The sequence below is a fragment of the Aythya fuligula genome, chromosome 2, assembly GCF_009819795.1.
Source record: "Aythya fuligula isolate bAytFul2 chromosome 2, bAytFul2.pri, whole genome shotgun sequence".
Classification (NCBI taxonomy): Eukaryota; Metazoa; Chordata; class Aves; order Anseriformes; family Anatidae; genus Aythya; species Aythya fuligula.
The window spans coordinates 46,435,554-46,460,002 of NC_045560.1; the positions used below are offsets into that span (position 1 = coordinate 46,435,554).

The following is a 24,449-nucleotide window of genomic DNA, read 5'->3' on the forward strand; positions in this document are numbered from 1 at the left end:
CGGGCAGGAAGAGGAGTGGCCGCCGGGCCCCACCTGCGCCCCGCCGCCTCCAGCTCCAGGTGCCGAGGCGGAAGAGCTGAGGGAGCCGGCTCCCGCCTCAGGAGATGGCGGGGGGCCGGGCGCTGGCCGCGCTCCTCGCCGCCCTCCTCGCCGCCTCGGCGCAGCCCCCCCGGCGGCAAGGTAGGGGCTCCGGGACGGGACGGGACGGGATGGGACGGGATGGGGAAGGGAGCTGTGTTACCTGTAAGGAGCTGCTGCGGGGTGAGCGGTGCCGGGAAGTTTCCAGGTGAAAAAAAAAAAGCTTTTATGGGAGCAGCCCGGCTGGGGTACCTGGGGGGAGAGGGGCACAGGACGCCCCAAGCTCAGCCGTGCGCTGCTCCAGCTTCCTGGAGGCGCCGTGAAATCCCACTGCCCGTGGGCACATCCCTGCAAAAGTTCCCATTGGGAACGCAAAGATGGTTCCTGGGGTTTTCCTCCGTTTCAGAAAGCCGCTCGGCTGCCAAGAATGCAGGATGTGAGTTCAGGAGGTTCGTGCTCGTCCTCAAATCCAGCTGGTCTGTCTTATAGCCACGGGTCCTGTTCAGGACCCTGGAAGTATGACTCCTCCATACAAAATAAACACCGAGGTACGTGCTGTGACTATGAACAACCCGAGGAGCCTGCTGCGAGTCAGACCTCTAACGCTTCTGTTACTTCTGGCTGCACTCACTATACTGCTGTGTGGCTCACGGCCGTCGTTATAAGCAACAATGTCTAAGGGTTCGCTGCGAAATTGGACAGCTCTGAGGGTTAACTTTCAAGCTGCGTAGTCTAAAACTTTAAAGTAAAACATTTAATGCCTTTCTTCTAAGTCAAATTAATGACAGCTGTCCTGTCTTCAAAGGATAAAGGACGAGTATTATGCCATGCTTGCTTGTGTGTTGTTTTCAGAGAGAAGAAACTTTAAAAGCCCAGAGGTGGATCTGTGCTAGAAGGAGAGGAGCCAGACTTTCTAAAGATCTTTCATTGCTGAAGTAGCAAATGAAAAAATCACAACTATATCTTTTCTCATATGTAGGCATTCAGAGGGAAACAGAGCAGCCTACTAATGATATTCTCCCTCTGAACTACCCTTATGCTGTCCATTCATACATAATTCCTCGTTCTCTGGTCAAACCATCTTATCAAAATGTTTTGTTTCCTTTTTCCCCCATCAGTCTTCTTGATGCCTCACATTAAACTTCCTGGGCTTGCTTTTGAGGTGTGCTACAGCTCTGTTTGAGACATTGTCTTTGATTTTATTGCTTGTTGTCGTCATCTGCTCCAGCGTCTTCCCCTCCATCACGTTTAAAACATCCAAACTTGAATTCAGCACACGTGGATGTGGTTCCTGTTTTAAAAAATCAAGTTAATACTTGCTTTATGCAAGAACGAAAGCTCGTGTTGGAGGCAGCACGGAGCTGAGCCCATGCTGTTAGTTTTTGGTTGGGTATAGCATGAGGAGGCTGGGTGGTGGTGGTGGTGAGAGCGGTGCGTTCCCTGGAAAGCCAAGCAAGTCTGCTGTGTGTGTGATGGGCGATAGCTCTGGTCAGTAACTGGTGAAACCAAAGCTAGTAGAAGTGAAGATAAGACTGCTGGAAGAGCCGATGGTTTGGTGCCTGAGTCTCGGCAGCACGGTGGGTTGGAGGGTGGCGTGGTGTGAGCGGGGCAGGAGGGGAACCGCGCCTTGCCAGGTTTGGTGAGCACATCTTGCATGCCTGGCGTGTTCTTCATGCTGGGAGTTACTCCTGTCATTACGCAACCAAAACTGAAGCTGAAACGTTTCCCTTAGCAAAGGTTCGTCCTGAAAACCTAAGATACTTGAAGTTAATTTTTCCCCCTGCATCTTTACATGTTGTGTAATTTTTAAGGAGTTCCCTCTGTCCTGGTGCTGACAGTGGTGCTGACTCTGCCACTGCGTGCAGGCATGGGCTCTGTGCACAAAACCACACACCAGGTGACATTGAGGTACGTGCATCTTCTCTGGGACTGCTTGTGCCCTGGTGGGACAGCTACGAGTCTTGGTGCACGCATCTTTACAGCTGTTTCTCATCATCCTCAGAGAAATCCCTTCTTTTCTCCTCCCTCCAACGTTTCCCAGCCCACATGGTGCTGTCGTTACTTCCTGTAGGAACATGCACGTCAACCATGACCAGTCACGTTGTCTTCAGATGCGTCTGTGGTTTTTCTTCGGATGCAACTTTAGGCATAATGTAAATTGTTAAGTAAAACGTTGGTTAACTTCTAGGTGGAAAACTAGAGGAAAGTATTTGGTGCAGTCGCTGTGTGTAGATGTGGGAGTGCGAATGAAGTATTACATACCTGACCTTTTAAAATGTGTTTTCTAGTTAAAATATGTCTCTGAAGCAGTAGTAATGAAGTTAATCATACTTTTATGAAGTCTATAAAACAGATATTTCAGTTTTAAAGTGTCCTTAAGTGATATGTATTTCTGGATTTGTGTTTCAAGTGTCCTTGCTGTAATAAGCGAATTCACGGATAAAAATGCATTGTTTCTTGGTCCGCCCTCCAGGTACCTTTTTCTTCCCAAATGACTAATTCAAGTCATGCATGAATCTAAATAAAAGCTGCTGCTTTTAGAAAAGCAAGCTGTTATCAGACATATTTATGGTGTTCTGATTTAGCACTGACAGAATATAAACAACCAGCCCCTTCGTGCTCCCTTTGAAAGGCCCTGCGAGCTGGGTTATTTCCATTCCGAATTGCTGCGTTGCTTGTTGGATCGAGATCTCTCCTTTTAAGACCACAACTGATGCACATGAGTATGCGGTTGTAGTGGTTTTTGCTTGTCTCGTATCCTTATCAGTCCTAAGCGCTTAGTTTTTACTCTCTAGAAATATGTGTATGGTTATACCCAGTTTTGGTTGTACTAGCTTAAATTTTCACCAGGAATATATGTGTACGTATTTTAGATAAGTTTTGGAATTCACATCTAATAAACTAAGTGAAAAGTTGCTCAGCCTTCTCCTGAGGTTTATTACAGAAATATTTCATATCAGAAATAGCGCAAGCTGAGAGCAAAAGCAAGATGCTTTGGCCTTTACCTGTGTTGACTGCTGCAGCTGTGAGGCAAAAGTTAACCTCTGGAAGGAGGGCACCAGGAGGATCTTTGGCAGCAGTAAACTTTGGGACCCATGACAGGAACAGTGTGGTTGCAAAATAGTGTAAGTGATAGATGAAGAACTTTTTTTTTCTTTTTTTTTTTATGAGTTTCTCATTGATTTTTTTTTTTTTTTTAAATCTTTTTTTTTTCTTCATTCTTGGACCTTGTTTTCATCTTTCTGTGCTCTGTTACTTTAAAGTATCTGGCCTTGAAATGATTCTAAATAAATTTTATGGTGCTTTACTTGTCTCTGTCACACCTGAGAAGTGAAATGTGTGTGTTCCTGCAGATCCCCGCCAGGCTAGGTGCTGCATTGCCTCGTTAGGAGGGTTTCTGTATATTCTGTGCGCTGCGTTTCCCCCGTGTGTTGGCAGACAGATGGCATCTCCGCTGGATCCGCAGTTAGTTAATGACTTAATTATAACTGTGTCTACTCAGAAGAGCAAGTGCAAGGAGAACCACTGGGAGAGGAGGGGAAAGAAACAAACAAACCTTGGTTATTGAAATTGAGGTAAAATACGGCCTTCTCCAGGTCCTGGGGAGTGACAGAGAACTGCATTTGGGTGAGAAGTTGTATCCCTGTGTGTTCAGATAGTGTGTCCTGTGGCTGGATGGTGAGCTGAGAGCTCCTTGCATGGCTCAGCCTGTGTCCTTTTCCTAAGCTTCCATTAAAATCTTCGTACAATTACACATTCTCAATCGAATTCTATGATTTATAGACCTGTGCCCAGCTGAGGGTAGGATATTTTTTTGCCTCAGCGAGGCTGCCCTGGTATTACAATGACCAAACCTTAGCTCTGGAGGGGAGAACACACCTGCAGCAGCACAGGAGGGTTTGCTGCCCCGGTTGGAGCCAAACCACCACCGATTCCTGAGGAGCACCTGGTGACTTTCGGCAGCCTTTTAGTAGGACTTTAGTAGTCTGGGCATCACCCCTTGGCTCAAAAACTTCTCTGGCACGATGGAGGTATGAATGTGCAGGCTGCTGCTGTTCAGGAATCACTTGGGCCACTAGGGTGCAAAGGAAAGGAGGTGGGTTGTGCTGCCCTTAGCCAGCTGCTGGCTGTACCAGGGCAAAATCTTCTGCTTCTTTATTAGCTGATGGCAGAGGCAAGGACTGGCTGAACCTGGCCAGTGTGGATGGCATTGATGGGAGGCAGCTGAAGAAACGTGCCATAACTTCTGGTGGATGTGCAAAAAGCTGTGCTTCTAGATTTTTTAGGGTACAAAGGGAGTGTGGCCACTCTGTCAGACCAAGGGCTTGTTTTAAGGGGTATGATCGTGCCAGCATTTTGGAGTTGGCCCTGGCTGTTCGGGGTCCATGGGCAGAACCGAGAGATCAGCGTGTGAAGATGGGCAAAGTGCCAAGTGTGGAAATGGGTGATCTGAAGTTCCTCAGAAAGGAGAGACAAAGAGCTGTCAGCAGGATGTTTGGCATGGGAGGGACTGCTGGTTGTGAAATGCACTCTTCCACCGTGGTTAACCAGAGCCAAGACTGAAGAGCTGCACAGGCATGCTCCGAGATGCTGTCCTCTCGCTGGCTCACATCAACCCGGGGATAAGCCGTGTAAGCAAACATCCCTTTGATCGAGGGAGGCTCCTGCAGTGACTTGCACATTGTCTTTGTGGTTCTCCTGCCGGTGTGGTGTTTCCTTGGGTTGTACAGACCCGTGCCTCTTACACTTTGTACATTGTACATGGGCTGGCAGTTTACAAATCGCATTTGCTGAGCTCCACTTCCTACATCAACAGAAGCAACAGAAGTCAAGTAATGGAAAAAGGAAAAAGCCCACAGTCAACGCTCTCCCTTCTGTAATCACAAATAACCATGCCAAGTCCCAAAGTGTCTTTTTTTTTTTTTCCCCCCCCCACTTTTGTTGAAAAAGCTTTTTGTGAAAATGTCTTTCACACATGACTTATGAGTGTCTTAATTCACTTTCTGGAAAGGTTCTAGGGGAGAGGGGGTAGAATTACTGAAACTTGAGTAATTACTTAGTTATTTTTTTGAGATCAAGGTACTTCATGCCTGGGAGGCATTGCAAATTAACCTGATGAATTAACTGCCTTTGAGTGAGCAGCCTCGCCAGCCGTGGTGGCTCATGCCACCGTTCCCCTGCACAGATCCTGCTGGGAGGAGAGTGGGGAGCACAACATCTCGCCCCCCTGCCCATGGGTATAAACCTTGGGTGAAGATGAGGGGACCCTGGTGTGGTGGCTGAGGAATCGGATGCCATCTCCTGGGTGCTTACCCTGGGATGACAGTCGTCAGCAGCATCCGTCCCGAAGCGTGCAGAAGCTCTGCAGATTTGAGGCTGTAATTTTCTGGAAATAATCATTTCACAAAACATGGACCTCATCCCGTGGCGCTGGAAGATGGGAAGTCGTTAAGCAATCGGCAGAGTAGTTAGTTTGCATTTTAAGCGTAAACAAAATTCCCATTTGCTTTAGAAAGCCTTCAGCAGAAAGGACTTGGGCAGCCGACAGCAAGCAGGGTTGGCTGTAATTTATGATTGTGATAGCGATCTCCATTTGCTGCTTACAGCTCTGTTTAGGAGCTGAGAAGATTATTATAAACAGTGTGTGGGGCCCTGGCTAACGCTGTTAAGGGCTTGCGGAGTGAGAAGGGGATCTCGGATGGGCATCTCCAGAAGAGTGGCAGTGGGTGCTGGGGATGAACTGGATGGCAGGGCTCAAGCTGGCAAAGAGTCATTAAGGCAGGTTTCTTGGTCTGCCTTTTTTTTAAAATTTATTTATTTTTTTATTTTATTTTTGATCCATCCAGCGAAGTCACGTGCAACAATCATCCTTGTGGATAAATTGCTGCAATAAAATCCAGTCACTCGGCCAAAATGGGTGAATGCTGGTTGGACTCTGTTCCCCTATTGTGTTTAGCAAGGAGCTGTGCGTAGCCATAAACCCCTGTCCTGCCAAGTCTTTTCCTTGTACGCACACACGCATGCTCTCTGTAAGCGCCACCGCCTCCGCCACCCTCCAGCTACCTTCTGCTTCACACGCCCGTCTTGCACAGGCAGAAATATCCGTGTGAGAATGCCTAATTAAATAGTAGGGGATCAGTGTTAGGCGTTTGGGCTGAATTCCCTGGAATAATCTCACTTGTTTTACACAATATGGTTTGTTTTGAAGTCAGGTTGGAGAGGCTCTGAGCAATAAAATTGCAGTAAGTGTTGGGAAAATTGTGCTGTGGAGAACAAGCTGGTTGAGGTGTGTTTTGCGGAGAGAAGAGCATCACTGAGTGCTAAAGGATGTGGTGGTGAGATGGTTGTGGGGACGCAGCCTTAAATGAGGGTGAGCAGTAATGAAATACGATAGCAGCAGGGAAAATGAGGATCAAGGTTGGGGCAACTGAAGAAATGGTCGAGGAAGACTGCAGGGCTGTAATCACGTCAAGGAAAATATTTTCGGATGAGAAGAGCCAGTCTGTGAACCACCTCCATCCAGGCCAGCTCAGGACTTCACCTCTGACGTTTCCAGCCCAGCTATTTCTCCGTTGTTTAGACAGAGCAGATCCAGCGTCAATAATGCTTCTCCTTCTTCCTTCGAATATCCTGTGTGTCATCTCTGTGCAGCACTGATGAGGCACGGAAATTCCTTCGTTACGAGAAATGTGGATGGTTACTGTTAGCCTAAATAAAAGGCATGTGGTGGGAATCATAGACAAAGACAGATCAGCGTGAGTCATGCGGAGATTCGCTGATTCTTATAAAAGCTCTGCAGTAAAGATGGTTTTTAAGTAGTCTCTATTCTGCTGCATGTATGTGGCTATTTTTTATATTTTTTTGCTTTTTAGCCATTTAGTCATTCGTTCTTAGTGCCTTTGGGATTGCTGGGTGTATTTCCTTTTGGCATGGTTCTTTTTTCCCCGTTTTCCTACAAAAATGAGAGTTGATAGTTTAATCTAGCTTAGTGCATCACCAGCAGCTGACTGCTGCTGACCTATGGCACTGTGCTGTTATTTCTCTGACAGCAATGATTATCTGTGGACCTTCATTTTCACAAGCTGTTTATGTCGTGACCTAACTCGGTGCCTGCCCCTGTGTGTGTTTCCAGCAGGTAGCTTCGCCGAGCCTGATCAGGTGTGTGACCTGCACTCTTATCGCCTGCAGCGATGCATTTGGCCGCTGGTGTATGGATCATTGCAGCACTTGGGGCAAAATTACCAGGGAGCAGAAGTCAGGTCTCTCAGGGACGGGCAAAGATGCTGCTTTTCTTTAACCATAGCAGGAGGGCCGTACTCACTTATTTCAAACTAGTATTCAAAATATTGAGAGCTTGAGCCTAGTTTTTGTGACTAAAAATGACCTTAGAGCCACACAGGAGCATTCAGTGCAGACGGGCTGGGTTGTTTTTCAGTCCTGCCAGGCTGGCCGTGTGGTTGTGGTGTTTCAGAGCTGGGGGAAAGAGAAGAGGTAACTGCTTGTCGAGGAAGTGAGGAGCAGACTTTTCAGCAATGTTTGTAAAAACAATAGGTGAGTGTGACAGCTGTATGCAAGAGAGGAGTCTCTTTTGTCTGTAGGTATTTATTATTGGTATTAAGCTATTAGCACTACGTATCTGGGTGGCATAAATGTCAGAAAAATTACGTCCTTTGTGTCCAAAGGATATTTTGTGTGCTAAATGCATTAAAATGCAAACAAACAAATGTACAGTAGTATGGAAAAACAACTCAGGACTAGCCTGGAAGTAGTTTTGCTTTCTGTTCTGGGAACTGCTTTGCCTCGACAAACACGGTGGCACAGCCCTTGCTGCTGACGTTGCTGTTTTCTTCTCTCCACTCCTGGGAAGCTTCCGTTGCGATTGCTCCCCGTGTGTTTGGAGTGTCATCACATGGATGGGATATGGAGGAAATATGTGTGTGTGTGACAGGGTGACCTGCAGCCCAGGAGGAGCCAGTTCTGCCCTCCCTACCTGCTCCAGGACTTTGGCTCGAGAGCACGGCAGTGCCCATGGTTTATCCAGCCTGTCATGGCAGCCTTCAGCACAAACCTTTCTCCCTTGTATGTGGTCATCTTTTTTCTTCTTTATTGCCTCTCCCTGTCAGGAAAACCCAGACTGAAAATCTCTTGGAAACATTTCTAAAGCAGAAACGCAAACGTCACTGGTTCTTATCTTCGGCTGGGGAGTTCGGTGTGAGCCGTCAGCTAGCTTAAAAGCTGTAGGGAAGTTAATAAGTGACCCAATTTTTCACTAATGGTATAGAGGGATGATAAATTAGTCACTGCAAGTATGTGTAGAAATTTGGCCTCTCGGTGTTTGAGGTTTTTGTTTGAAGCCTTTTGATCCTGGCAGCAAATAAGGCGGGCTATTTCCAGGGCCTGGCCTCAAGGTTGCGCAGAAAAGCCTACAAGTCCAGAAGAGGCCCAAGACCGCCAAAACTCAAACAAAGCCACGACTGGGTGTCATTTTGACCACTTTCTGCCCTCCTCTCCCTAGCCATGAGACTTTGATGCTGGCAAAGCCAGAGCTGGAGCATTTTCAGTGGCACCCTGTGGTGCTCAAGAGATGCGTGCTTCTGAGCCAACTGCTCGCTGCCACCTTCCTAGCATCTCTCCTGGCCATGGGGATGGCCACAGGGGCTTTCCCGTGGTGCTCGACTGCCAGATTCACTCTTTTAATTGGTGTTAATCAGCACGAGGATGATTCTCGACATGATGTGTGGGCAGAGCTCTGTGTGGCCCTGCAGGTGTCCCTCTCGAGGAGCAGGCCTCTTCGATAAACCACCACCCATCCCGTGCCAGATTGCTCAGCGGCCACTTCATCCTGTGTCTCCAGTACTTTGTGTGGGAGCTGCTCCTGCTTTCAGTAGTCCTTGGAGGTGGTGTGAAGGCTGCCCAGGCTTTTATGCGTTCCCCAGCACCTGAAGGTGGTTGTAGCAGGGATGGAGAGGACATATCCAAGCACATGTAGCCCACCCAAGGCCACAGTTTACTTGCTGCTGAGGGGTGTTGCACATACGTTTTGTACCCAACTTTGTAGGGACCTTCAGAAGCCAAGCAGGCTGTATGATGGGCATAACAGACTGAAAGTCCAAGTCTGGATGACATAAATTTGAAAGGAGTAGCCGAGCTGCTTTTTTAATGCAAAATCCACAAAACCAGTGAACTGGAGCAGAAGTGGTCCTCCACAAATTGCATTTATTCCTCTCTCTGAGCACAGGCGGCAAGTGGATCTCTGCATCATCCGTGCTGGGCTGGGAGAGCTGCAGGTATTTTCTGGAGATTCAATGCTTAAGAGCTTTGGGACAGGCACAAATGTTCCCTCTGAAAACATGGCACCTCTAGGGATGTGTGGAGAGGCAGGTGATGCTTTTACCTACTAGTAACACAACACCTTTTCATTTTTTTCTTTAGGTTCGTTTACAATCCCTCTTCATGCGGCAGACAACGTCACAGTTACAATTAAATTGAGACCTGGTGTTTCATTGGGCTGTCAAATTAGTGTAAAAAATACCTTCAGTTCAGCCCTGCGTATAAGACCTGGGGAGACTGTGACTTTTACCTTCACGTGTAGTACTCCAGAGAAATATTTCATCATGGAAATTCAGAAGAATATTGGTAAGATGCGTGTTTCTATTTCTTCCCCTCATGGTGGTTTTCTTCCTGTAAAACCACATGCTTTTTTTTTTTCCTGTTACTGTATCAAGGTATCTCCAGTAATTTTGGGTAAGAAGAAATCTTTGGATGCTAATAAATAACCTTGAATTACTGAAACTACACAAGTTAAAAGAAGACTGTGTTTTTATGTCTGGCAGAATGAATGTAGCTCATCTCTTTTTTTGGAAACAATTAGAGTTTGCATTAGCTGCTTTCTGCTATCCTTTCTCCTGCAATTTACGACCCTACCAAAGGAACTTGCTACCTGCCAAAAGCCTCTGAGCATTGATACCAATATGTCATGCACTGTAATCATTGAACAGCTTGACTGTGTCTATAAGGACAGCCGAAACACTCGGATGTGCCTGTGTTTCCATATATTAAATGAATGCTACCGACGTCAAGAAGCTGAAAATTTTGAGGTGTTAGTACTAAACTTTCATTTGCTTTGAACATTATCTTTAGCTTGTGTACGTGTGGTAACATATTCTTTAATGGTATGAACACATACTATTTCTCAGCTAGATCCCAAATTTCATTTGGCAGTCAGTTTTTGGCTGTATCTTCGTTAATTTTGGGTTCAAGTCCTGTTATAAAGACAGTTCTCGTATTTTAGAGTTTTATTCATATGGTTCATGCAAATAGCAATATTCATGATATTTCATGGTATGTGTGTGAGATACAGTTGTGGTATTTTTAATTCATTTAAGCCTGGGAATAAAATACACTTATTTTTTATATCCAGCTTGAAACACCAATAAGCTGGCTTTTTCAGAGAAAAGTTCTGTAGGTTATCCCTCGAATATTTCATTGGCAGTTGTTATTCATCACTTCTGCAAAATCTGGATCCCAGGCTGCTCATCAGGGTACCAATGAAATGAAGGGGTGGTTTGCAGCAAGCAGTGGAAATCTTAATTATTTAACAGGCATCACATGACAATTCTGAGTGAGATAGCATAAAATTGGTTCTCTCGATCCATGATTTCCAGCTTTCTTAATATTGAATTTCGCCCTTCTGTCCATTTGCCGCCCTGTTCACATATCCTATTCACTATGTACCTTCTAAATTCCTCATCAAACAATGCAGAAATACTACAGACAATACCTCCTATTAGTCACCCTGGCTTGTCCCTAGAAGCAGGTCTATCCTGTCTGCCCTAAGGGATAGGAGTCGAGTTTAAAGATATCATTTAACCATGTTGTGGGAGTATCTTCTGATCTATATAGAGTAGAAGTTAAGAAGTGCAATGTAAAAACTAAAAATTAAAAAAGCAATTAAGGGGAAGGTGGCAAATTCCTCACTTACTTGAAGGCTTTCTGTAGTATGTCATGGCTGTTTTCTCTCTGCATTTAGACTGTGTATCAGGCCCATGTCCCTTCGGAGATGTTCATCTTTACCCACCAGGACTACCTCGCCTTAACAGGACTTTTATCTGGGACGTGAAGGCGAGTACAAAGGCTGGACTTGAACTGAAATTTGCTACCCCGTGGTTAAGACAGATTCAGCCAGGGGAGTCGTGTCCGGATTTAGTTAACTACAACATCAACAGCTGCATAGATACAGCCACAGTTAACATTGGCACCTTCTGCAGAAATGGTTCAGTGTCTCGCGTCAAACTGCTGGGAGGAGTTGTCATGTCTCTGCACCTCCCGTGGAACTCTGCTCTCACCACCTCGGGTTTTAGCATCGCAAACAGGTCTTCCATAAAACGTAAGTGTGGAGTAATCTGTCATCCACTGTTACTTTCCCCATGCGATCTTCTTTTCTAGGTGGTGGTGGTGGGGTCAAAATATCTTTGATTGGTTAACCTAATCATCATGCAAGCCGTTGTGTTGCTGCTTTTGGTGCATGTTACTCATTTTCCGGTCTCTTTAAACTTGTTAAAACTTAAAAATAAGAAAACAGGTATGTTTAAATTTTTATCTGGATGAGACTAGCTAGCATAATTAGAGTGAGCCAGAAGACTTATTTGCTGGTTGCAGGGTATAGTTGTATTTCTTTAGTTTGAAATAAAGCTTCCTTAACTTGTTTGAGTCTCAAACAAATGTTTCTCTGCAGGAGGGGAAGGTGGGAAAAGGGGAAGCAATGCCTGGAAGGCACATGAGTCTGTGTGCTTAACTGCAGATATCTGTTTCAACTTGTGCAGTAGCATAAAATAATCTTCTTAAAATACCTGAAATGTGTATAGCAGTCAGTGAGTTAGTTTGTGATCTCATGACAAACCCCCTTTCAGAGATTTTCATGCTCTTTACTTGAATTGTGCAATTATTGCCATCAGCTATAGATGGAACCTGATCTAAGTTCGTCTTTCTAGAAGGCTTCTTCCACAGTGGCTAAAAAAGGAGATTTGTCACCCCTTCTCTTGCATGGCACTGCTGAAACGTTCAGGAAGGTGAGAGGCATGGCACTCCTCACAGTTGCTCATCGTTGCTGGCATCCTAGAGTGGGGCTGTAATCTCTGTGTACATAACTTCGCTCTGCCAAGTGCCGAGACTCATCCAAGTACAAGGCGTGTTACAGGATCTCCATGCCTCACCTTCTTGTTTTATCATGCACATTTGAGGCTCTGTCCTGGTGTGCTTTTGTTAGTTAGATCTCTGAGGTTTTTGGACTGAGAGCTGCATGCTGATTTGAAAGCTCTAATCTTTTGTTTTGTGAAATCTGGTGAACTGGTATTAGCAGATGCAGTTGTCAGGCTGCGTATTTGCTCTCATAAAGCCAGGACAAGAAGTAGGAATTTCCTTTCTGAAAAGTATAGGCCTGTCCGTCTGCTTGACAGGTAGACCCGCTGCACTGCAAATACAGTGCTAGCATATCCTTTTCCCTTTCTGTAATTGAAGACAATAGTATCAGCTCAAGTATAGGTTCTAGTCTGATGGTTTTGCAATAAGCTAACCTGTAACTGAAATGGGTGAGTTCACTGTCAGATAAAATGCTCTGCTGCTGCAGTGCTACATATGCTGGTGTGTCTTTTCTAATTTCTAATGCTTTTGCGTGACTTGTTTCTCTCATTTTAGGGTTATGCATTATTGAATCCATTTTGAACAGGGAGTCTTCCATCACACTGATGTCCCCAAACTATCCTTTGGGCTTTCCAGAAGATGAGCTCATGACGTGGCAGTTCGTGGTTCCTTCCAACTTGAGAGCAAGTGTGTTTTTCCACAACTACAGCCTCTCCAACTGCGAGAGGAAGGAGGAGAGAGTGGAGTATTACCTTCCTGGCTCTGTCAGTAACCCGGAGGTGTTTAAGCTGAGTGACAGCCAGCCTGCCAATATTGCTGGCAGTTTCAACCTGTCCCTGCAGGGCTGTGATCAGGACGCTCAGAACCCAGGCATCCTCCGCTTGCTCTTCCAAGTCGTCGTTCAGCATCCTCAGATTGATGAGAGTAAGTACTGGTTTGCCCCTTCTGTCTCTCTGCGCATTTATCTCTTATTTCTTTCCTTTTGCAGATACAAACTGGCTTTGTTGCAACTTGCAATGGAGTTAAAAACACCACTGTAGATTTTATGCTTTATATTGTAAATGGATGTTCCTTTCCTGTTCCAAAGGTATACGTCATGTAATTGAAAATACCTTTAATATCTGTGGTATTGGATCTTGCACACTGTAATGAATGTAAGCATGGGGCAGCACTTCCTTGAGCCTGTGTTCTCTCTGTGGGGATCCAATCCAATTTTCATGCAAGAACCTTAGTGTTTGATTAAATTGTCTAAGCTTGTGTGTCACTGTGTGTTCTGAGTGCTAAAGGGTTGTACGATCTCACCACTTCCATCCTCTGTTCTTTGTCTGCCTGATCTGGCTCCATTCATGAACAACAACTCCTCCTAAAATTGTTGTTAAACAAATCACATGTTGCATCTCGGAAGCCAGACAGAGTGAAAATATTGTATTTAGTTAATCAGCTTTATCTCTCTGTTCTACTTTTTGGAGAAAAAAAAAAAAAGGCAAGAAGAATTGTAATATATTTATGACCAGAAGACAAACTGATAATTACCAAAAAAAAAATAAAAAATAAAAAAACAGATTGCCATTTATTTAATGAAATGCAAGTAATAAACCACTTGGATTTATGAAAGAGCAGTGGTTTCTCTAGGGATTTCTTAGGATTATATGAGTGATTTTAGTTATATAAGTTCCATCAAAGATTCAAATTCAGCCCTCAGGATGGTATTGAAATTTTTATTAAAAAAAAAAAAGCTTGTTGTCTGTAGTATGCAAGTTAAACATGGTTCTTATTAAAAAAAAATACATCAATATCTGCATATTCTCAAAGCTTCCCAAACCTTTTGGTATTCCACAGCTGTTTGTGGTGCTTGTCATTAAATAAGAAGAAAATACAGCTATTTTCCAATCAAAATCACTTCTCAACCTAATCTTGACTGTGTTTAGCTGCTTGAAAACCTCTGAATCTGAATTCAGATGAAAAATCTGAACCAAGCTGAAGACTGAATCGCCCTGTGGTGAAAATCCTAGGTTCTGTGCTTGGTTGTGGCGAAGACTTGAAGATTTCCACCTGACCTCTTGCCTTTTTGTATGTTGTGATTTCCCATACAGGAAAAAGCTATTTTATTCACCCCTCTTTTTTTTTTCTTCCTTAAAGCCTTTATGATCCACAGCTGAAAATAGGAATTACAGCTGGTAATAAAAATGTGTGTGTGTGTATATATTTACTGTCTTCCTTCAGTATCAGATACTTCAGTATCAGATACCTTCAGATACTTTCTTCAGTATCAGAGACATGTTGTTAACAGCATAACAGTGCATAAGAGTGCCGTGTGGATCTGATGTGTGTCACTCCACATGATAGTTATGAGTTGTGAACAAGGCTGCAGCCATAGCCATATCTTTTTCCTCTGCTCCTTCCCCTCCCTCTTCCAGATGTTTTGAGTATTTACAACTGCTATTATCTTATGTGGGAAAAGGTATTTGTCATCCCTGCTTACCCCTGTTCTGACTTTTCTGTAGCTGCCCAGGTAGCGTGTGATGGAAGACAGCTCTTTTGAAGCCTTGGTTAGGCAAAATTGGTAAGAGGAATTCAGCAGTAAACTGTACTTAACTGGAAAGTTTTCCCCTTTAATACATCTATTCTCAGATTGTTGTGCAGGAGTTGCTCCTATGGAGCATATGTAAACACTACAGTAAGGCACCGTATCAGGAGTGAAGCCTGAAGTGGGCCATCTGGAAGGAAATCGTGTTGTAAGAGCCTGAAGAGAAGAATATCTTGCTTGTTTTGTGATTTCAGAACTTTATTTTTATTAATCCATTCAAGAATTTTCTTAAGTCTCCACAAATAAGAAACTGGGAAAGTGATGGAATGTGAAAAGTTGGGAAAACAGGTCTAGAGAAAGGATAAAATAGAAGTTTTTTATCCATAGAATTATCCTGCCCAAGATCAGTGGGGATTTGCTGATCTTCACTGGAAAACACAAACATAAACGATTGGTTTGTTTTTGGAGATCTGGGCACCTTTTTATTCTTGCTTCAGACTTCTCAGGCTCGCAGCAGTGAAATGGTGGAGAAATGAGAGGCCACCTGCATGTTTTTGATGTAGGATAATCCCTGAACAGTAGCTGTTCTCAGGGAGGCAAGAAAGGCCCCAATTTTAGAGCCTGTAGGATAAGAAAGTGTGTTGCAGTGGCTTTGAAATTGTATGCTGTATATACACATGATAAGTAATCTTGTCTAGGTGAAGCATTTTGATGTGACTGCAGGTATGTAGAGGAGAGGCTGCTAGGTGCCTCGGGAATGACATCACTCATTTCAAGCAAAGGTTCAAATTCCAGCCTTGCCTAGAAGCAAAGACAACACATTGATTTACAATAGCACATTCTCACAAGCTGTTCTCAGTACTTCAAGCGTGCAAGAATTGGAACAGAAAAAGAGGTAGGCTCCAGTCCTGGGCTCGCTTCTTGCACGGGCTGTATGTGCCAGCTTTACTTCTATCATAGCTGTCATTCTCTTCCACTGACGTTAACAAAACTCATGGAGATATCCAAGGGATACATTTATAAGGAAGGTTGAGGGTGCTGTGGAAAGGCAGAGTTGCTTGTCTGTCATGAGATCTAAAATGTACATCAAACCATGCATGAAACTATCCCTTTGGATTCCTCTCCCTTCTGCAAAACCACTTCAGGGTCTCACTTTTTCATCTCATTTTTGGCTGATCTGGCTTCTTCCTCTTAATAGAGGTGTTTTAAGGAATTAGTTAAAATGGAACATACCAAGATGACTAAGCCCTGGGCCTGCAGCTGAACCAAAGAAAACTAAAATAGATATTCCTCATGTGGGATCTTTACCAAAATGATTTAATTGTAGCTTAAATCAGTGGATAGCTGAAGCGTATCATCAGAGTGATTACATACAGATTTGGGGGGTTAGAAACTAAACTTGAAATATTTGTCTTCTCCTTGTGCATGTTAACTCAGATTACTATTTAATAAGACTGGCATAGTGTAAACTCACTTTCTAGGAAGCTTAGAGACCTGGGAATGGGAAAATGGAAACTTTCATCTGGGCGAACGTGAATTGACCTCTTGTTGGCAGAGCTCAAAAGCTGCCATGCTAAGTAATAGGAATATGGCAGCCCCTATCCAATGAACAAATAACTGTGTTATAAAACTGCTGGCCCAGCCAGCCCCAGCAAAATGGAGCATTTGACTAATGTGGATTTCAGTTCCTTCAGCTTGTCCAGAGGATTTAGATCAAGGCTATTTTGCACTGCAACTCCCAGTTCTGGCTGAAACACTGCAAGTACAACCCTTTTTCCCCTGGGGGCACTGGCTGCCCTTTTGAAGTCAGCCAGCCTCCATCCCGGTGCTCTGAATTTGTTGGCAGTCATGGTGTGACGCTCCTGATGGCTTCACACACCTGTGTGCTGCAGGACAGGAGCTGGGGCGGTGGTGCTCCAGCAACAGGCCCAACAGAAGCTCTGTGACCGGATTGCCATCCAGCAAGAGCATTCAGGGAGACGTCAGGATCCCAATTCCCCCCAGGCATTGATCAGAAACCAGAAACCAGATCAGTGTTTTTCAAAGCAGGGCTGGCTCCTCTGGATGTGCCCTCCATCCAGTTTATCAGAAAGATACACAGCAGGCAGTGCCAGCCCAAGGCAAGGGTTGGAAGGCATAGCTAAGAATGGGGGAAGGACGGACAGAAACAGGTCTTCTGGCTGCAGTGTTCATTTGGCTCAGCTTAAATCCGGCATGGAAATAGGTTGGATACAGCGAATCCAATGGTGACTGAAAATCAAACATCGTGAGGTCTCTGCTCAGGAAGTTAGTTAACAGAGGGGGTCTCACCTCTCTCCACGTCCTCTCTTTTCTTTCTAGCACAGCTTAGGAGGTGTTAGCTGTCTTTGCCCATGCCAACACATTGCTAGCTTGTATTCCTCTTGATGTCCACCAGGACCTCCAGGTCTTTCTGCAAAGCTGCTTTCCAGCTGGTCTGCCCTGAGTCCTCCTGCCTGTGCTAACTCGTTGTGAGGGTATGCTCTGTCCTCTCGTCAGTCAATAAAGAAAACATTGGGCAGCTTTGGCCTTAGGATCAACCCATGGTGTAGAACTCTGACTGTCCTCCAGATGGACTTTGAGCTGCTGATCACGAGCCTTTTGAGGTCTGCAGTTGAGCCAGTTCGAGTCCACCTCGCTGTCCACTTATCTCGCTTATACTTATCAGTGTGTCTGGGAGCACCCGCTGCTCTTGCCTCACCTCAGGCCAGCCCTGTCATTCTAGAGGGGTGTCAGGTTTTTCAAGCATGTTTTTCCCTTCATAGGGAAGGTCTTGATCACCTTCTATTCCTCCACATGCTTGGAAGTGGTTTCCAGGGTTCTGTCCTTTTGCCTTCCTGGGGTCAGTGATGAAAATATCAAGACACTTTGGCCTTACCTGTGCTATAGCTTTTGGGAGTGCAGACAAATTTATCCCTAGAGTATTTGTTATCCTGTAAAGGCTGAGCATCCTGCTATTAACTGATTTTAAAATTTGGGGAGTATGCTCCCCGTGAATGTCCTATACTCCCAGGTGTTTGAGAAGCTTCTTAAATGGCTGGGGAGGTGCCTCCTTGAGCAGATCTTTCCAAGCTGATCAAGAGAGGCTGTCAGAGATGATGCAGGGCTTCCCGCAACAGACTTTGTTAATTTGAGGCATCTCAGTGTGTTTTTAACTGCCAAACAGAAAAAGGCTTTGGGGAAGTGTCTTTGAAGGCTTCAGTGACCTTCATGATGACCATCAGCACTTTTGCTGAAGTAGAACACTTCACAGTTTTTTTCCCTTTTGAACCATATTGGTGCTTGTGTTTAAATTAGCTTAATCTTTAACTTGACTCTGGACAGGCAGATGTACTAATTGCTGCTTTTGGGCAATTTTTTTCATCTTGGCTCTTAAAAAAAAAAAAAAAAAAAAAAGAACAACACTAAATAAACCCCCAAAAATAGCTTTTGGAGGTGGAGATCTTGCATTAAATTCAGCATTTGAGAACTGAGACGCTTGTTTATGATCAGCAGTTGTGTCACCAGTAAAACTGACTCTGACAGGAATACAAGGAACATATCAGGGAAAACAAATCCAGCGTAGTCAGCTGAGCTCTGGCGGTGAACTATTTGCATTGTAACCTTACCTGTTCAAAAGGAACTAGCATAGGTTATCCTGTTGTGGCTGAAAAGTGGTAGGGAAATGGGGTTTGTGTGTGGAAAGGCTCAAACTTCTTGGAGTAATATGATATTATTTGAGTTTTTATTACACTGATGTGGAAAACAGTAATGTTTTCTTAGCTAATGTAGAAATAGCTTTAACAGCTGCTTGTGTAATGGTGTGAGAAGAGATGGAGGAAATTCTGCTTCACACCACGCTTGCTTGCCAGTAATTGCTCTGAGATGTTTGCTTTTTCGTTGCAGATGTCACCCATTTGGTTGACCTGAGCAAGGAGCGGAACATGACGGTAACGATCCACTTTGAAGGCTGGCCCAGCCGAGTCCCGCTCATGTCTGAGCCGATGTGCCTGATCTGCAAGGATCCTCGCACCTGCGACCGCGTTCTGACGCTGGTCTCTGGCGCCATCTACAAGATCTCCTTTCTCTGCAAGGACTTGTCCCACCTGAGGATCACAGCTGAAAAGGGCATAAGTATGACACAAGTGGCTTGATCTTGTTTCCTAGAAAGTGCTTCCACCTGCTTTTTCCACAGTGCTCAGCCAAACCTTGCCTCTCTTGCTTTAAATAATGGGTGGATGGAAATTTGGCTTTGAATGGCTGGGGGATGGGTACAATGAATGTGGAGATGACCTTGTTGCTCACTGCAGCATCCTACCTTTAAAAATAGAAACTGCATAACTACTCCTAGAAGGGAAATGACAAAAGGCATGGAAGAATCTTCTTATTGGAAACTGCAAAATATGGAAACAGGACAGGAGAGCCATAAGTCTGCCCGTGAAAATGTGGGACCAAAGTGGCTATCAGGAATATGTCTTGTGCCATTTGGATATCCCTTTGGTGCAGGATTTTCAAAAATGCTTTCAAATACTAGAAAAAGAGTTTTAAGGTATAGATCTGGACTTTAGCGAGTTGGCAACTGTCTCAATAAGCAGATAGCGTAGCAAAAGTAATTTATTGAGCAAGGAATTTTGCATACATTTGTATTTGTCAGTTCCATTGGTGTCCTGCGTCATTTTAAGGAAAGCTCTTAAACTACAAACTGTGCATATTTTGGTAATGGCTAATAAGAGAGGACACCTACTCAGGTAAATGCTTATCTGAATCTGTAATACAAATCTGACAGGACTCTGTCATATGTATACTGCAGTACACCAGAAAACTTGCTTTTCCTAGGTATTTCCTCTGCAAGAAAAAGAAAACACAACCACTGTGGTTTGTTTTTGTGATTGCAGGCTGTGTAGATCTCCGGTGGTGTCAGAAGAAGATCCATGCCCTTTCGGTGCCCAAGGCTATTACCCAACTGCCGGTTCTGCTGCATAAATTTATTTGGAAGCTCATAGCTCCCGAAATGATAAATGTAGAAATTACGTCTCCGTCCTTGAAACTGCAGCAGCACCTTCCAGATCAGAGGTGTAACACAAGCTACAGTTACAGCATTGTTAGCGCCACCCCAGAAGTGGACTTGAACGTTGGAATTTTCTGTCCTGGTGGAGCCATTGAAAAGATTCAGTTGAGGAATAATATCACCATCTCCTTAAAAACATTTGGCAAAGGCTTTTTCAATGATTCTAATCATCAGGATCTGAAAATGTCTTTTGTGCCACACATTAAAGGTAAGGTATTGTTTTGTATGTTTTTCCCCTTTGTTAAATATTTCAGTACATTTATTAGAACACGTGAATACGTAGAAATAAGAGCTCAAATATTTAGAGTCTAGACCAGGAGCCACTGCTTGGATCAGTATTTATCTGAATCAGTGAGGTGATTTGTTGCTGGAAGAAGGAAAAAGCTTTGTGATCAGATGGTTGGCAGACGGTTGTAGGAAATTCTGCAGATATATCTGTGAGAATTGTGATGATTACTGATATAGAAGAGATGATAGGTGTGTTGTATTGTTGGTACTGAGACGTAATTTGACAGTAGAAATTCTGCTGGTCATGAGTATGAGTGTAAGTGATACTTTTTTGTTATGGAGAAGAGAGCCTAGATAATTTTACATGAAACGGAAAGCTTTTTTTTTTTATTTAAAAAAAAAAAAAAAAAAAAAAAAAAGGTTTTGAAATTAAGTAAGTTTTCATTCCTGTATTCATTTTCTTCACTACAGATGAGTGTACTTTCACTGTGAGCCCAGATCCAAAAGCTAAAATTTACTTGCAGAGTCCCAACTTGCCTTACGGTCTACCTCCTTACGTCTCCATATCCTGGTACGTCGTTGTGCCCAGCAAGCAAGTGGCCCGCCTGGGCTTCTCCAAGGACCGCATGGGCATCGCCTGCGAGACGGGGCGTGCCTACGTCAACATAAAGGAGCAGACACCAGGGGCAGAGGAAATCGTGCGCCGCGAGGATGAGCTCCTGCCTGAGCCCCGAAACATGCACCACAACTTCTGGGTGAACATCTCCAACTGTAAGCCCGTAGACAACATGCAGCTGACCGTGCAATTCTGGGTGACCTTGGCTGAAAAACAGATCGGTGAGTTCTGGGAGTTTGTCGTGGCTTGCTTTACGCTTGTTTTATTTCTTTCCATTGGGGGAACAATAATGCACGCTGCTCTGCATGCCTTGTCTTTTATGAGATCTTTGCTTTCTGAAATGCCTGTCCCATCAAAACCCTTTGGAAGTTACAACAGAGTACTTCTAGGTACTGGGGAGAAGGGAGGGATTTTAATGTGGTGGAAGTTTGACTTTTATAGCTGAGGGGGACTGAGAACGGGTGGTTGGTGGTTTTGTTTTTATTTGCATGTTTATTTTTTGCTTTGCTTTCATTTAATACAGCTTTTTGAATCACAGCCAGAAGGTACAGAAAAATCAAGTGGTGTTTTTTCCCTCCCAAGGTCACAGACCTGGTGAACAGCTTAGAATTTGATTGTGCAACATTATTCATCTAAGTAGTCTTTACTTAGCGTTGGCAGTTCAGTTATTCTATTTTCACATGAATAAGAAATAATCCTTGGGGTGGCTCACCCTGTTTAGTGGAGAGTGCCCTGACTGCTGACAGCAAAATCTGCGTTCTTGTTAATTTTCATCTCTCTGAAACGTATAATTAAAAAACAGAAAGGCATTTTTGTGGTAGGCTTTGCTCAGATGCATGTAAGTTTGCTTCATGTTTGCACTTCTGCATCATCTGTGAAGGACTGGCTACACAAGCAAGACCAGAAACTGTATCAAGTGACTTTTTCCTTTTTCTTTTTTCTTTTTTTTTTTTTTTTTTTTTTGGTAATGCATACTTTTAAAACATGGGGCAATTTTCTTTGTTCACACATGGACTTTTCCTGATCAATTTTATGACTCTTTGAAAAACCCAAGTCAATATAACTCTTGTATTTTGGGGAAAGGATTGCATTGAGGGGAAGTTGGTGAAAGTAACTATTTCCTGTGGAGAGAGAGAGGCAGGTATTCATGCTTTCTTCTCTTTTCTGCATGCTGAGCCAGAAGTTTGAGAGGCTGCAGGTAAGTTTAACAGCACATGAGCTGTATTGAATTCTTGCACCAAGGGCTAACAGTCTGGCAGAGGGAGGGTTGATTGGGTGTTTATGTGGCTGTGGTCCATTGCTGGCAGCAGGAGTTTGTCGTTGCTTGGCCGCCAACCTCTTGGAATTTGCTTGTGTTACCTGTAGGCACGCACATCTTCTCTGCATGCAACTGATACCCATAGAAAACTGTTGAGGAGGTTCAAACCCAACCAGCTTTTAGGAGAAAGCTCAGTGTTCTTGTACCTTGTTGTCTGTTTGCAGATCTAGCAGTGATACTTGCTGTGCTGGCTGGGGCCGGAGTTCTTGCAGCTATTGGACTCACTGTGTGCTGTGTTAAGAAGAAGTAAGTAATCCATAATCCAGCATGTGTGTAGCTACAGGTTTAAGAAGGTGTTGTGGGAGAGCAACTGGGCCCACTATTTCATGTTGTTGGCACGGATCCCTCAAACAAGGGTCTGAAGCATGATATAAGCAATCTATTTGGAGTGGTGCAACTCCAAGAACATTGCTTTATTCTAAACCAATTATCTTAGAGTAGAGCAGTGTTCCTGGGGTCACAGTACTTCAATCCCAGTGTGTTGTCTGGCTTTGCTTTGGTACAAGCCTCTGGCTGTACTGGAAGCGAGGTATCGGTTAGACTTCCTCAGTGATTAATGTGAAAGGAAGTCACAATGAATGTGGTTGCTCTGTATGTGACTCTAGAAAAGACTTTGTTAAAACAAGCTGTACGCTCACTCAGGTATCTTAAGACCTATCTTTCATCTACACAACCTCCAGCAATTTCTTCTGGAGTTTATACATCAAGCAGGAGAAATTTTTTATGAGATGAGCCCTTGGGGAGAGAACTCGATTGTGCAAAGCCAACACAAACAGCTTTATTCATGCAAGCACAGTCTGAAGCCATCAGTAGTTTCGTTTCTGATGCTCATGCTCAGTGCTGGCACACAGGTGGTTTGGTCATGAATCTGTAAAGCTGGAATGAATTTGTGCAATATGATGATTAGAGCAGTTATGGGCACAATTCTGTCTCACAGGAAAGGCTTTAAGAATACAGGCTTAAAAACCCTTCAGTTTTTCAGCATTTGGACTTTCTGCCTTCAGAATAGTTGCACCATAACCAGGAAAACTTCATTTGACTTTCATAGCAGATCTGCTGTTTTACTTGTCTTCAGCAACACTCAGCCTTGTTTTGTGGGTGTCTGATGGTCTTTAGGTCCTATTAATGCCTGTGGAAATTGAGAGGTTTAGTGCGCTGTGTAATTGGGATGTTCCAATTGTGTTTGGAAGGCTGCTGGAATTAATCTTGCAAACTTCAGGGTCAGCAGAACAGCAACAGATAACTAAATAGCAGAAAGTTCATATCTGCTCTTTTTAAAAAATCATGTCCAGACTCAAAGTTATTTTTCCCAAGATCGCTGGTATAGCCTTCAATCCAGGTAGACTGTCTGACACTGTAGCTGGGGTGGGTAAACAGAAGCTGTCGTTATTGGAGTTAAATGCACTAAGCCGTGTATTGTTCCTGACCTGCTATCAACTTCAACTCTGTAACAGGAAGAAGAAAAGCCAGAATCCCATGGTGGGAGTATACAACGCTAACGTCAATACCCAGATGCCTGGAAAGCAACGCCTATTCAAGAAAGATAGGAAAAACAACGATTCTCACGTCTATGCAGTTATTGATGATGCTATGGTCTATGGGCACTTGCTGAAGGAATCCAATGGCTCAGTCAATCCAGAAGTTGATGTGTATCGGCCTTTTGATGGGCCCATGGGTAGCTTGCCACCTTCTCCACCTCCATTCTCTTTCAGAAAAGACATTAAACGCTCTCCTAGCACAGAGGAGCCTCTGCCTCTGGCAGAAACAGACCAGGACTCTTACACATTTGCTCATCAGAAATCAAGGGAATTGGAGGACAATGGAGATAATACAAATGAGAAGAATAATGGAGATACAAGTACGTCCTTCCTAGAGGATAAGGAACAGGAGGGGTTAGAGGAGTAATTTTATGCCAGGCATGGCAGTTTCCTGTGGAAATAAAGGTACCCTGTAAGGACAAGGTTCTAGGGGGATAAAAACAAACAAAAAAAGGAAACAGAAAAGGAGTGTTATTTTTAAATGTGTTTTGATACTGTTTTGGCCTTGTTTGTTTTTTTAACTTCAGCTATTGGTAGCTTCCAGTTTTAGAGTGAACATGGAGTAAACTCAGACAGTGGAGCACTCCAGAAATGTGTACATGTCTGGTTGTGGAAATAGATGGCAAAGGTATACTCCTGCTTTTATTATAAGGATTTCAGGAGAAGGAATTCATAACGGTACCAGCTTAAAACTGTGGCAGCTAATAGAGTGGGGAGAATCTTCTGTCCAGTACTTCCTCCTTTCTCACCAGTCCTTTGTCCTGAGTGTTTGCTGGTGACTTTTTGAAGACATAGGCCACATCATGTGCTCAGGGCAGCTCCAAATTGCACACACATGGGTTCCTTATCCTAAGGTTTAAGCAAAGGGGGGCAGACTGTCATTTCCAAAGCTTGCGGCTTGAAAATTCAATGTGTTTAACATAGTGATTGTTATGGAAGTG

At 44.1% G+C, this 24,449-nt stretch overlaps 1 protein-coding gene across 1 annotated transcript; it reads left to right on the forward strand.

Moving 5' to 3' along the window:
- The first annotated feature begins 104 nt into the window (after nt 1–104).
- On the forward strand, nt 105–23,875 carry CDCP1 (CUB domain containing protein 1). Its single transcript, XM_032182960.1, has 9 exons — nt 105–180; nt 9,511–9,714; nt 11,108–11,464; nt 12,772–13,140; nt 18,647–18,874; nt 19,636–20,016; nt 20,508–20,873; nt 22,135–22,216; nt 23,425–23,875. Exons 1-9 carry the CDS (start codon nt 105–107, stop codon nt 23,873–23,875), a joined length of 2,514 nt encoding a protein of 837 aa, XP_032038851.1.
- Nucleotides 23,876–24,449: the final 574 nt, after the last annotated feature.

Coding starts and splice junctions, on each gene's coding strand:
- CDCP1 (XM_032182960.1), top strand. CDS start 105: ATGGCGGGGGGCCGGGCGCTGGCCGCGCTCCTCGCCGCCCTCCTCGCC. Junction 18,875..19,635: donor CACAGCTGAAAAGGGCATAA/GTATGACACAAG, acceptor TTGTGATTGCAG/GCTGTGTAGATCTCCGGTGG. Junction 20,874..22,134: donor CTTGGCTGAAAAACAGATCG/GTGAGTTCTGGG, acceptor GTCTGTTTGCAG/ATCTAGCAGTGATACTTGCT.